This window comes from Drosophila ananassae, chromosome 3L (assembly GCF_017639315.1).
Source record: "Drosophila ananassae strain 14024-0371.13 chromosome 3L, ASM1763931v2, whole genome shotgun sequence".
In the NCBI taxonomy this organism is placed as follows: Eukaryota; Metazoa; Arthropoda; class Insecta; order Diptera; family Drosophilidae; genus Drosophila; species Drosophila ananassae.
The window spans coordinates 17,765,444-17,779,560 of record NC_057929.1 but is presented as its reverse complement, the minus strand read 5'-3'; the positions used below and the strand labels follow the sequence as shown (position 1 = coordinate 17,779,560).

Below are 14,117 nucleotides of genomic sequence, written 5' to 3'. Positions count from 1 at the left end.
ACAAATTATTACGCCATGTCTCTAACGAAAGCGAATAGGTTTGCCAAAAAATGATTCATGAAGAGGTCGGAGTTCTAAACTTTTTTTTTTTACCAAATTTGGGGATTACCAAAAGTTTTTCACATCATTAATTTGCCCTAAGGAAATCCGAATTGGGTTGACCTTGTAAGATGATGAATCGATTGGGCTTAAATTCTTTATTTTTGCCTGAGTTGCCGGAACCTGTGGTTTGTTTTTTGTTTTTCTGGAAGAGACATCTTCCAAGAGGAGAAGATTATAGCCAAAAAAACGAATTATTAACTTGTAGAAAAGCGGAAGATTTATTTATTCGAATTTAGAACGAAGAAAGTGTTTGCCAGATGGATTAAATAAATTATAAATTTGTATGCTATAGGAAATGGCATTTTTTAAATTATGCATTCTGTCTCTTTTGGTTAAGGATTAAACATTTGGTTTGGTTAAAATGTCATATGTATAGAGAATGTTTTTTAAAGGTATTTAAATTGTGTTATTTTGTATAAGTTGATGGAGTAGCCTTTATTTTTATCCTTTATCTTTGACGTATTTTAATCTAAAATATTAATAAAAGAAATTAATTAATATTGAAAATTGGAAATAATATTGAAACAAAACGTGAAGGTTGTAACACAGGTCTATCATATTTCTGAATCTTAACTCATATATATTTTTTAGCTATTTAATTTTTATATAGCTGATATATTAAAAGATTTCTTTAATATATAAATTAAATAATGACTTTACTGTATTTTCTATTGAGAGGAACAGAATTCAATTAGAACTCAGTACTGAAAAGTAAATACCTTATAAAAATAAATACTTAACACCCATTTTAATTATTTATATTGTTTTAAAACCATATAAACAAAGCTAATATGTATATGGTTTCTGTTTTTTTTATTTTTCGCTAATAAATCATCAAAAAGTACAACCTGATGACGAATTGCGGGCTCCCCCTTAGCTAGTTTACAAGAATTTATGGATATTACAGAAACGCTTGAATGATTCTTTGTCTTAAATTACCTTTAAAGTGTCACGCTACCTCATTCATTGTTCTGGTGAGGGATTTACTCTGCCAACTTGAGGTTTGTAGATCATTTGAGACCGACAATGTGTGCTCTCTTATCAAACAGATGTGGGGATCCACGGGTGAACCACTGAACCTCAGAGCTAGACTGGCCGGGATTCCCTGTTGGGGAATCATCTGCCAATGTTGATAAGCCACCGAATTCAGCTATAAAAGAGCTCTCATCGCGATTCCAGCCACATTCAGCTGACAAAGTCAAATCCAAGCAAAATGCATTCCTCTACCGCTATTCTGTTTCTTGGCCTGGCCTGTGTTTGCCTCACCTCCAGTGCTCTGGCTTATCCTTATCCGGAACCGCAAGGACCTGTCGATCTGCAGCCTCAACCCTTGGCGGTAAGTCTTTTTTTGATAAAAAATTATGGAAAATAGATTTTTATTTTGAACATCACTAAACAGTATTCCCCCGATTTTGGCAACGTGGCCGTGCCCCGAGTGCGCCGCCAGTTTCAGTTGAACGGCGGCGGCGGTGGCAGCCCCAGGCAGGGATTCGACTTGAACCTCAACACCCGGGTCCCCGTCTGGCAGAGCAACAATGGACGCCACTCCTTTGATGCCACGGGCCAGTATGCCCAGCATCTGGGCGGACCCTACGGCAACAGTCGCCCTCAATGGGGCGCTGGCGGAGTCTATACCTTCAGGTTCTAGAAAGTGTTTCCTTAAATTAATATTTATTGTTTGAAGAGAGAGAAAAAATAAATTATTCAAGTTAAAGTTATAGTTTCATTTATTTTCAAACATAATCTAAAATGTATTCCTTATCAGTCTGATTGATGGCAAAGATTGTGGAATCGGGCCGGGGATCGAAACCCTAAAAATTCAGAAAAATACAATGAAGATGAACCATGTTGGAGGGGATAACACATCACGAAAAACTCACCCCTTCCAAGTCATCCAAGCCACCCGCAGAACGACCTTGGATAAGGTCAAAGATGTAGAGAATAAACCAGACACTCAGTAGTCCCAACATTCCACCCAAAGATTCTCTGACCGACTGAATTCACGTTTCGAAACCGAAAAGCCTATGACCCTGAGTCTCAAAACCTGATAAGAGGCCGATAAGGTGGCGAGTGGATGTGTGTCAAGAGCCAAGAGTAGACCAGGCCGGGCCCGATCCAAGCTGAAACCCGAGACCAGGTCAAAGCTAAAACAGACAGAGTGCCAAACCCAGATGAACTGTATTAAATTTGGGGAACGTGCAATTGGCAGTCAAATTTGGCACGTTTTCTGTTGAAATCGAAAAGAAGCCAAAACAAAACCAGCACAACGAATCCAAACAATAACAACACCAGCGAAAAATAAATGAAAAACAAATTTAAATGTTAGAAGCAACACAACAATGAAGGTCAGGCTATGATGACTTTTCCCCCCATCCTGAAAAAAACTGAAAAATATCTGCAAAAAGCAGAAACAGAAATTTCGTTGCGCTTTTGCCTCCGTTTTTGTTTTTTTATTTTTTTTGAGTCTGACCTGTGTTGTCTTGGCTTAACTGGGCAAGTACTGTCTGATAGCTTCAATTTCTGGCCAATTTTCCTTTTAATACTCTGCTCTTGGGGTATACGATTTTTATAGTTTTATTAGATGTTTTAGGGTTCTTTTCGAGACAATTTGTTGTATATAGTTTGACATTTTCATCGATTACTGGAACATTTTTAAGACTGAAGCCTCATTTTTTATGACGAAAGTGTTTATAAGATGGTATCAAACAAAAAGTTATTTGTCAGATTCTGTAGTAATTAATTATATTATATTAAAAAAAGCTTTTTCTTACAGCTTATGTAAAAAATATGTAATAACTATATATTTCTTAGAGTATTCCCATGCATTATATACCCCAAAAGTAACCCTTTTTCTTCAGAGGGTGCTGCTGCGCTTTCCTCCTCTGTTTTTCATGTCATTTTCATATGGAGAGTGCTCCAATTTGAGTGGAAGAGCTATTTTCTAAATCAATGCGCAAATTGTCAAAGTCAAAAGCGAGTGAACTTCTTTTGTTTGGCTTCGGTCTGGCTTTTCTTTGCGGGGAAATTGGCCCCGCTTCGAAAATTGTAGCATCGCAGTTGGAAGAAGGAGGAGATGGATTGAATGACGGTGGGTGGATTGTTTTCCAAATTGCACATGTGGCATGCAACTCATTTGTCAAGTGGCAAATCAGTTTAGGCCAAAGCCAAGCGGCCAAATAGCCAGAGAGCCACATAGCCAGAATGCAGCGATGGAGAGCCAGGAAAGACAGAGTTGACGATAAAATCAACTTTGCATTTACCATGTACTTGAAGTTTTCCCGGCGAATCGGTGGAGTTTTCCTTGTTGCCGTTTGATCGTGACGATCGACGGCATTTCCCACGCAAACTTGCCTTGTGGACTTGGCTCAGATTGCAGCAAGTTAAATTGTTTGACACACTCAACACTCAGCTCTCGGCTCTTGTCTTTGATTGTATCGGAAACTGAACATACATGGCCAAAAATTTATGCTCTCCATAAGCCAAGTTTCTAATGAGCCCAACTGGGTGTGTGGGTTAAAGAAAGTCGACAGTTGGCGGATGGCGGACGGCGGCTGACAGGGGCACTAAAAATCCATCCACCGCCACTAATGGCTTTTTAATGAAGGCCGCTACGAGAACTTGGCAATTTTGTCAGCCTCAAGTGAGACTAAGTAACTCAAATTAAGCGAATTAATTATGACTGGCGACTTGGGTGTGGAAAACTAAGCCGCAGGGATTTGTGTAGTTAGTGGGCGGATGGAAAAGAAATGGCCAGAGCCAGAGACAGAGCCCAAGCTGGAGTGGAAAAGTGCAAAAGTTAGCAGGTGCCAGACGGGCTTTTGGCTTTTCGCATTTGCATTTGACATTTGCCAAGATGCGCCAAACCAAAAACCCGAAAACTGTAAGTTGCAAGTTGCAATCTGCAAAGGCAGTGACTCCCTCTAGAGTCTAGCCGAAAGAAAAAAAAGCGGGATCGCGGCATTTTGGCCTGCTTACTGCATTTGGCCAAAATGTCTATAGTTCAATTGCTGATATTTTGGCCAGACACACGACGAAACACGTGACCTATGAAACAAGGCATCGGACGATGGTTGCGTGACACGAAAAGAGGAGCGGAATCGGGGTCACCAGGGCAGGATAAATGGAGATATGGGTTTAGGGGCCTGTGCGAGAGCTATTTAGTGATCATGAAAAAAGGTTATTCAAATCATAATAAATGAATATAAAATGTTATATTATTGTAAGCAGAAAAATATAAATAATATATGTATTAAGTTTTTACCTTTTTTAATAAAGAATGGAAATAATGTTATGTATATAGAAGTATAAAGTTGTTGCGACCATAAAACTTGCACCAAGGTTAGTTTTTAATATATAGCTTCATATTGAGTACATCCCTTGAAGATATGTTTTCAAAACTACTACCCCTTGGTAACCCTGACACATGACCCTAACACTATTTAGTCACGCTGCCATCACTGAAGATTTCGTCAAGCTTGCGATGGGCAATAGTTTAATAAATTGTTTGACTTCGATTTAAAATAAATCGACATCAAATGCTGCACAAATCTTTCAGCGTAGAACACCATTTGGCTGGCCCCCTAATGAAGGTTGCAGATTGTGGTTGTTGCTGCTGTTGCCAATGCTGTTGTCATGCAAATTGGACTCACGTTTTGCACATTAAGCAACCGTCAATTGTTTCGGCAAAAGCAATGATTGAGTTCTTGGCACCTGGCCGAGCCCCCACGGCCCTTAGCTTCCCCAGGAGCCCCACAGACTCCATTGAGTCCCCCATAATATTATGTTTTTTTTTTTTTAGTTTGTCGTAACCCATCAAGGCCCGCATGTGTTGTTGGTGGAGTGGTTGGCTAATTGGAGTCCAGCAGCAAGTTGCAAAAACCTGGCCGGGAACAAGGAATGATGCCTCAACTTCATCTCGATCTTAACAGTAAAAATGAAGACAAAAATATTTACCGTAACGCATTAAGAGAACAAGAACAAAAGCTACGATACTGAATGCTGTTGCAACTTGTGTTGCAGTTGCAGTTGCAGCTATCGGTATCAATAGTAATTTGAGGCGGCTTCTTGGGGGCGGAGATGGAGGAGATGGCGGATGGTGTCGTAGGTCAGCCCAAGCCAACTGCAATTTGCGGCCTAGAAGCAACATCAGCAGCAACTGTAGTCGCAGCCACAGCAACAGCAACATCCACTGCAACTGAAACTGCAGCACCAACATAATACCAATTGCAATGACGATTTGTAGCCAATTATCTCGAATATTCTATTGAAATTGTGGCTGTGTGTGTCTGTATCTCCCGATTGGCATCTCCAACAGGCTCAGCTCTGTTCCCCGGCCACAGCACTCTCTCCCCCATTTCTCCTCAGCTTGTCACAAATGACCACTGCGAGTCCGGAAAGGCCGGCCAGTTCGGCAAGTGGCAGCCAATCGATGGTGAATCTGAAGGCCCGCAGTCTTTGCAGTCTCCAACTAAGGTCGTCGTCTCCATTTGATTCCCACAGCCTGACGCATCCTTGTCATGTCCTATTAATCATCCCTCAGATCCGACAACCCATGCGAAGGGGTCAACTGCAACTGAAAGCTGCAGCTGCAACAGCACGCGCTGGCTGACCTTTGAAGCAACAACCACAGCAACAGCAGCAATCTGACATTCATACGTTAATTTTAGCTTGTTGCATCAGTCAAAGTGCATGTGTCATTGTCTTTGGTTTACACTTGACTGCAAAAAGTTGGCTAAGCTGCAATTCTAATGGATTTCAAATTAAAAGGATTTTATTTTAGAACATAAACATAATACCATACAACCAAGAATAGTCACAAAACGTATAACAAGCTCACAAATGCTGAACTAAGAATATAAAAATCATACATCTTACCTCCTCCAACTGTTTAATGATTAGTTAAATCGCAAATTTATGGCCAATATATCTGATACCAGAAACCTATGTACGACAATTGAGAAGCTAATTGACAGAAGCTAATTTATTTTTCAACATTCTCGGAATCATAAAAATTGCTGCTGTCTAGTGTCGACTGTTAATCATGCATTTAAAATTCAGCAGCACGATCAAACAAAAAAAAAAGGAAACCTAGCAATCGACTAACAACCAACAAAGAATGCCCAAGAATGCAACGGCAATTGTCTGGTTCTTGGCCAAGGCAAAAACTTATTAATACCTTATTAGACAAGGGTCGTTGTCGTTAAACGGACGGGGGACATGCGGACAAGCAGAATCCGTCTCTATGGAATATCAATGAGAACGAAACTGCGGCGGCATTTCCGTTGGACCACCAGTTGGTCCCATGGTGCCATCATGGGCGACAAACCAACGGTGACTGATCAATTCGCGTTTCTGGCGTTTTCGGCCTGCGCCCAGCAGTCACAGGAAATGCAATCATAAATCGCCATGGCCATGGCGCATAGTAAGCCCTGTCCCATTCCCATTTCCATTCCCAATCCCTCCGCCATCGGTGGATGTTTTATGCTCATGGCTTGGCAATTAGCTTGGCTAAGATCTGGGTACAACCAGGAAGCGATTTCTTGGACGGAACCTCATAGACGGGGTATTCTAATTTTGACGCACGGTTGGTGCAAGTTAGTGGAAATATTTTTAATACAAGAACTAAAGGATTTGAAATTTTTGATACTAAATTTAACGGGGGTAAAAAAGTTTGAGAGTTTGGACAATTGGGACAATTTCTAAGATGTCATTATAGTTTTATGGCAAGAATAGGCTTGAGTAAAGTTTGTAATTTCTTTTATTAAAAAATAAATATAATAAAATAAATTTTTACAATTAACATTAATGAGAAGTTTAATTGTAAGAACTGTATGATGCAAATTATTGAATTAAGCTTCATTAGCTTTATTTTTATTCCACCCTCAAGATGATAAACTTTGAAAACTAACATATATTAAGGAATCAGATGACTTATTCTTTATATGCATTACAGTATAATCACATCTAACATAAAAAATATATCATATATTCTTGTAAGAATATTTGCGTATTCGTTTTGCCAAAGTCTACCTTCATTAAAAACGCTTTCCATCTTTTGGTTCCTTCACAAAAACACTTGTCAGATTGCATGTTAAATTCTAATAATATAATCTTCCTCCTGCCCCGGCCTTTATTTTGCACTGCTTCGGAAATATTTGCGTGCCTGGCCATTGTCTGAACAGGCTCCTCCCCTACTCCCGAGCTCAGTCATTATTTAAGGGGTGTCTGCATTACAACATCATTAGAATTTGATTTGCGTTTCCTTGGGATCGGGCTGCTGTGGCAGATTTTCTTGCTGCTGCGTCTTTGGCTCCCAACGCGCTGCAACGTGGCATTAAAGCCCATTTAGCTGTCGTGTGGCAATTATTGATCAACAAGGTGCCACAATCGGCCATGGCCATGGCCATTGGCCGGTGGGTACTGGACGGTGGACAGTGGAGGGCTTCCTCCTCATCCTCGCTGGCTTCTAATTTTTTCTTTTTGTTCCTTCGGTTTGTGGCACTTCTTCGGCTGTTAATTCCTCTTGGTCTTCTTGGCCAAGGCATTTGCATAAAGCTGTTTAACCGTTTTGCTGGTTAAAAGCAATTTTATGCCACCGCCCCTTGCCGCCGCCCCCTCGCCCCTCTTGGCCTCATTCCTGACCGCACTTAACACGCTTCATTTGGCCAGGCTGTTGAATGTTGGATGGTGGCTCTGGGACGAGGCTTTCCATGGCCTCAAGCGTTTAAATATTTATGTCTTGTGTATTTAAGTTAATCACATCCGAGTGATGAGCTTCAACTACTGTGCTGTGGCATCTCTTTTTTCTCGGAGACTGCTGAAACATTCTAATGATTTGCATGGCCATTGGCCGTTCCAAGGAGGAACATAGGGGTAGTCGGTACTGTAAAAAATGTTGCTATCTTTCTAAGACTTTTATGAAATAATTACTGAATTAAATTATTTATTTAACTACTAAGTAGTTTTTAAATAGGTTTAATTAAATTACTTTATTTAGTTTAATGGGATAATATGATGAAAAATGGGCAATCAATGTTTATGAGTTTATTTTAAATTATTATGATCAAATACTTTTGTCAATTACTTTTAGTAAAATAATAAATATTAGGATTCAAAAGTGTGGAAATCGAAATGATTTAGTTTGAACATAAAAGCCTAAGAATAGGGGGGAATAAATAAAATTTATAGTTTTTCAATTAGGAACATTATAAATTAGAAACAAATGTAAACGACTCAAAGGATACTGGCTGTCTTCATGAACAAAATAATGATTGCCAAAGCATTATTTTCTCGTAAGGAATGCATGGGTTTTACTTTTAAAGCTAAATGTTTGAGGAAAAAAGAATTTAAGAATTTTAAAAAGAATTTAAGAAGGACTGGCTGCAATTAAACTGTTTAAATAGTGTTATGCCACATTTTAGAATCCTTATTAAAAGATAACATTTCAAGTCACGTTTCATTTGTTGATATTCTTTCATTATTTTGAGTTTTTATAGACTCTAAAAAATATTAAAACTTAAACTTCTTAGTAAAAAAATATTTATCCGTGTAGCTTTATTGTTTAGCCTCAACTTGGACCTCTTCCTCCGCCACAGGTGTCATTTGTTTGAATCTCTTTATTGAGTCGTTAACATTCCAGTCTTTTCCTGTTTTATTTTTTGTTTCCCTCCTTTCCCGGGATATTTTAATTATTTAAATGCTGGGTCCCAGAAATCCAGAAAGCAAACAAAAAATGGCCAACACACAGCCGCTAACTCGCTGACATTAAATCGGGAGATGCAACAAATTACCCCGAAAATGGCCACACAAAATGGTACCGAACAAAGTGAGAAACACTCGTCGACTGCGACCTGTACTGTGGGGACTGACTGCGGTAACTGGGGGGATAAAGGAAGCTTCCCATAAATATGTCTCCTAACAATTTGCTCGTATGCTGGTTTTTTGCGGCGACTGCCTTAGCATTTCATTAATTTATGTTTATTGTTGGAACGAATAAGAGAAACATTCGCAATTGGCCTGGCTGACTATTTTTGGACCAGGTCCGTGGGTCTGGGACAGATTATTTCCCATTTTCAATTCGGTGTGAAATTTTGCATTTGCTCCTTTGGCGGCCATGGCCTCCACTAACGGCAGCTGGCAGAGCATCAATCAATGATGTTGCAGTTGCAGTTGCATCTTGCCGCCTGCGAGGGCGGGTGGAGGATTGGAGGTCAGTGGCAGTGCCAGGCTGCCAACTGACCTTGCAATGAGGAAGTGGCATTCGTCACTGTCCGCGGCAGAAGTTCCAGCAAAGGAAATGCACTGGAAAAATATAAGTGAGTTTCATAAATCAAACGAGAACTTGGACGGTTTGGGTACATTTTTAGGGAGAGTTAAAAAGTTAAGAGTTGTTTTTAAAAAAGTAATATTTTTTAATGTAAGTCTAACTTCTTATGTTATAAAACAGTTTATAGTTCAAAATATAAAATTATTGTTTAAATAACCATTCCATATAGCAATTTTTGTTTAGTATACTTACCAAAGATTTCGTGTGAACTCTTCTAGCCATTTATGTTTTCTAATTAGTCGGGAGCCTGGGCCAAAACATGGGTTCTCTTCTTTTTGGCCCCAAGTACCCACTCCAACCACTGGCTTCTAATGAGCCCAGCCTCCGTCTGGCTTACATCTCGGAATTTATTTATTTTTAATATGTTGTACGCTGGAGTCCCTCCTGCCCATCCCTCTCCCACAGTAATGGCCATCTGCTGAATTTTACAACTCAATAAATTGGCAAAAAGGCTCTTCTATCTATAAGCTCCAATCATATGTTGGCTGGATGTTCGTGGTGGTGTGCGCGCAATTATTGTTCTAACGGCATTTCAAAGCAATTTAGTGCCGCCTTTTTGGGTGGGCAGAGGTCCAATGACCGCGGTCCGAGCTGCATTGTCTGCAGATCTCCCCCATTCCTCTTTCCCTCTCCACGGACGGCCCCCTTCAGAAATCAGCTCCCGACTCCAAACCAAACTCCAATTTGAGTCTCCTGGTCTGCGTGAGCCGCCAGCAATAGTCCGCGTCCATGACTTTGGCTACAAAAATAAAAGCCGAAAAAATAAAATAGGAAACCTTGAGTCGGATAGTGTAGATCTGTGTATACTCTTTCTTGAGTTAGATAGTTATTTAATTTTGTAGGTTTAGTTGTCAGTAGTTTGTCAAGTGATAATATAGTTGGTAATATTAATGTTTTGATAATATCATAGTAGGTAATATCAAAGTGTTCAAATACCATGATGGAAATAGTCTTTATGAGGCCGATACTGATTCCTAAAAACAACAGGTATGATGATTAATTTAGTAATTTTGTAATAAATAATAAGTAGGATATCCTTCCTTTGTAAGAAATTTAAAAAAAATATGCTACTATCGACTATGAAATAAATTCCGATCAGGAATACCAACTGAAGAAATAAGAATCCAATCTCAGCAAGAAACCTATATTAAGAACTGGCATTTTCGTAGGTCGTCCTTTATTATGAAACACGATCCTTTAACAAATCACTATACCCTCTTTAAGGGTATAACAGAAAAGAGTTTCTGACTATGGCAATAGGCCGTCGTACACAAAATCATCAACATAAATTTACTTTTAGTGCGTCGGGGAAAAAAATGTGGAGGGAGCTGTGTGTGGTGTAGCTTTTGGTGGCAGGAAGGGGACTTTGTGTGTGGAATGGGTGTTGAAACTCATAAAGAGAAGCGCCGTTTTTGGTCATTAAATTGACAGCTTATGGCTAGGAAATTGATAAGAATAAAATACAATGGGCAATTTAAGCAGAACTAAACCTATTCATTATGATCGATAATTTTGATATTGGATGCAATATGAGAACGGTTGTTTATATTAAACAAATTAGTGGTTAAAGTAAATAAGTAGATGGTTTAATGGGAGAGAGATGAAGATGTGTGTACATATGGAAGTTAGTGAAATTTTCGGGCAAATGAGGATGATAAGAAATAGTTCTATTCGAATACATTTGTAACTTTTGTAATATGATATTTAATAAAAAATTTATTAATTTTGAACAATCTATTTTCTTACTCTCCTTCCAATTAATAAGTTTTTACATTCTTTAATTTTTAATTTATGCATTTAGAACACACGTTTTGTGGAACTCCCCACCCATTTGTGGTCCTAATTATTTTCTATTTCCATTTCTCGGCAGCCACTTATCAAGCTCGAGCTAATTTGTTCTACCCCGAGTTGAATAAATTTTTAATGAATTTCTTTAATTTTTTTTTGTCTTATAGCCCCCTCTATTTCTGTTAAATAAGTAAACAATGGGTGGGAGAAAGAGTGGGTCTGGAGAAAGAACGCGCCACAGTCAAAGCGGCGTTAAATGCTTCCCTGGCAGTTCGGCACTGCGACTATAGAACCGTTGCTGCTTGTGTTTGTTGTTTGTTGTGCGTTATGGTTTGTTGATTGCCGGCGACAACTTCCGACGCACTGCGGCAACACCAACAAAAACAAAAGTAACAACCAGCAACAGTAGCACCAGCAACAGCAGCGACAGCGACATCGGCAGCAACAGCAACATCAACAGCGGCAACTACATTGAAAGAACCACCCAAAACTGGACGCTCCATTGCGGGTGAAATACACTTTGAGAAAAATATGTTTATTAATTTAAATATACCATTAGAAATTAATTTAATTATATATTGGTTTTATTATTTTTAAGAAAATGGATTTATACATATTCAATAACCTTAAAGCATATAATAGAAATAACAATATTTCTTCGATTTTTATTTTTTGATAATTTAGCACATTATACAATAACATTTTTTACGATTTACGCAAAGTTTGGATTTATGGAAAGGAAAGGAATTATTTCCTTTTTGAGAGGAATTATTTTAAGTGGTAGCAATTTTAACGAATTTTGATAGATTTTGGTTTAGAGGGGATTAGGGAAATCGGAGATATAGGAGTCTTCATCCATGTTGAATCTTAAAGTTCTATGTCACTTTATCTCTGAGATTCACGTGGTTATATAAGCAAATGTGCAGATAGACTTGGATATATCCACATGGTTATTGATGCTGATCAAGAATATTCCTTCTTTATAAGGTAGGGGATGATTCCTTCTTTTATACAGTAGTCTGACATATAAGGAAAACTCTTTTCAATTTAAAGGAACTATGCCGTCAATTTTCAATATAATTTTGTGACCATTTTTCTTGCCAGTGTAAGGTGCTGCCCCTTGGTTATAGTCAAGAGGTTCGTTCCCGTTCTGGCTTTGAGTTGCGAGTTCTTGAGAGAACCACAAAATTGGAAGGCCAAAAAAAGTGAACAACTGAAGAAGGTTAGAACAACCGAAAAGCGTACTGTTGGGAGAGTCGAAAAGTGTATTTAATTTAGCAGTTAATTAAATTTTCTACACTTTGAATGCCTCCGCCCCAAAAACCATAAAAAATTCTTGTGTTCCCCTTTTGTTTTAATAACTTTGATTGGTTGCGCACAGCCCGAGGCAGAAGTTGGTGGTTTTTATGGCAGTAAAAATGGAAATTGGTCGAGATGACAACACCTGCTAATGACCCAAATTGGTGACTGCAGCAAAATACTGGAAAAGCTAATGGCCAACACCTGCTGTTTGCATAATGTTATAGCTTGTTTGGGAGCCATCACCCCCGGGTCTTTAATCCCCTCCGTCGTTCTCATTTTCATTAATTGGAATTTCTTCGGTCCAACTTCAATCCCCGGTCTTTGTGGCAACTAGTTTCTTGTCCTCCTCCGGCTTCTTGTCTTTTGTCGCGCTTGAATTGCCACCCGTAAGGCTCGGCAAAGACAACAGGGAAAAGCCATCAAAGGAAACAATGAAACAAATGAATTAATAAAGTTATGAAACCGCCAAAAATGGCTAAGAAAAAGGTTCACAATTGATTCATTGGCTAAAGCGTGGGGGCAGGGGTGAAGGAGCGATCGAACCATGTTCAATACCATTTATTGTGTGCAGTTTTTGGGTGTGGAGGTAATTTTTTTCATCCATATCTTTGGAGTGAACAGTAGCCGGAAAACAATTCAATTGTTTCGATGAAGTAATTACAATTTGTGAAAATAATTGAGGCCAGCCATTTGAGACGGTCAAGGGGGAGAGATACTTATATGAGTTTAACAGTTACCATTTCAATGGGTCAAGACAAGATTTGTCTGGGTCTTGGAACTTGTGATTTATTTTATTGTATTTTATTATTGGTTTTTGGAGGAATGTTTAATAAACCGCATTACTTAACCTCATAATTCATACAATTGTAGGAAGTACATTGATTGAATTTTGTTTTATTTATAAACATAATTACGGAAGCTAAAAGATTTTTCATGATATTCATATATGATAATACCTATATTGGGCTGTTTTTATTCATTTCTAATCAAATTTAAAATCAAAAAGTGTTGCCGAACAAAAATATATATTTTTTTTGCATATAATAGGTGAAAATATAACCTTTTAACCATAAGTACATGTATGTAAGTTGATATTTAGGATTTATAAATATATAAGTATATTAAATATTTAATATTTTAATATTTAAAAGGCTATTAAAGTTTTAATATTTTGATGAAAAGTGATTTCGTCACTGAAAATTAACCTATATGTTGTAAATAAATAAAAATAAACAGGCTGTATTTAAAGTTTTGGAATATATGTAACTTTTATAATTAAATGCTCCCCTTTTAATAATAATATTGTAAGATTTCCCCCAAATAGGTTGGCAAAACTTTTGCTACAACTTGAAAAATTGCAAATCAATATTGTATTACCAATCCCCCAACTGGAAACCCTCAAGCCAATCAAGCGAAGCGACCCAAGTGGCCAAAGTTGGGCTAATTGTTGCATTTGCACTTAATGAAGTCATCAATCGGGTGAAACTATTTCAATTTATCCGCTGCAATCCAACAGACCGGGGAGCCAACAAACTAACCAACAACAAAGGATCCCTGCCAGTCGAAGAGAGTGAAAATTTGACTCAATTTGGGCAAACAC

At 38.4% G+C, this 14,117-nt stretch overlaps 2 protein-coding genes across 2 annotated transcripts; one reads left to right on the top strand and one right to left on the bottom strand.

The window, feature by feature from the left end:
• Nucleotides 1-1,277: 1,277 nt before the first annotated feature.
• On the top strand, nt 1,278-1,813 carry LOC6493990 (diptericin-A). The gene is made up of 2 exons (XM_001961150.4): nt 1,278-1,438; nt 1,502-1,813. Exons 1-2 carry the CDS (start codon nt 1,316-1,318, stop codon nt 1,748-1,750), a joined length of 372 nt encoding a protein of 123 aa, XP_001961186.1. The 5' UTR covers nt 1,278-1,315; the 3' UTR covers nt 1,751-1,813.
• Nucleotides 1,799-2,116, bottom strand: LOC116654761. Its single transcript, XM_032451173.2, has 2 exons — nt 1,983-2,116; nt 1,799-1,913 (listed from the first exon to the last, which is right to left on the bottom strand). Exons 1-2 carry the CDS (start codon nt 2,070-2,072, stop codon nt 1,836-1,838), a joined length of 168 nt encoding a protein of 55 aa, XP_032307064.1. The 5' UTR covers nt 2,073-2,116; the 3' UTR covers nt 1,799-1,835.
• Between the last annotated feature and the right edge of the window lie 12,001 nt (nt 2,117-14,117).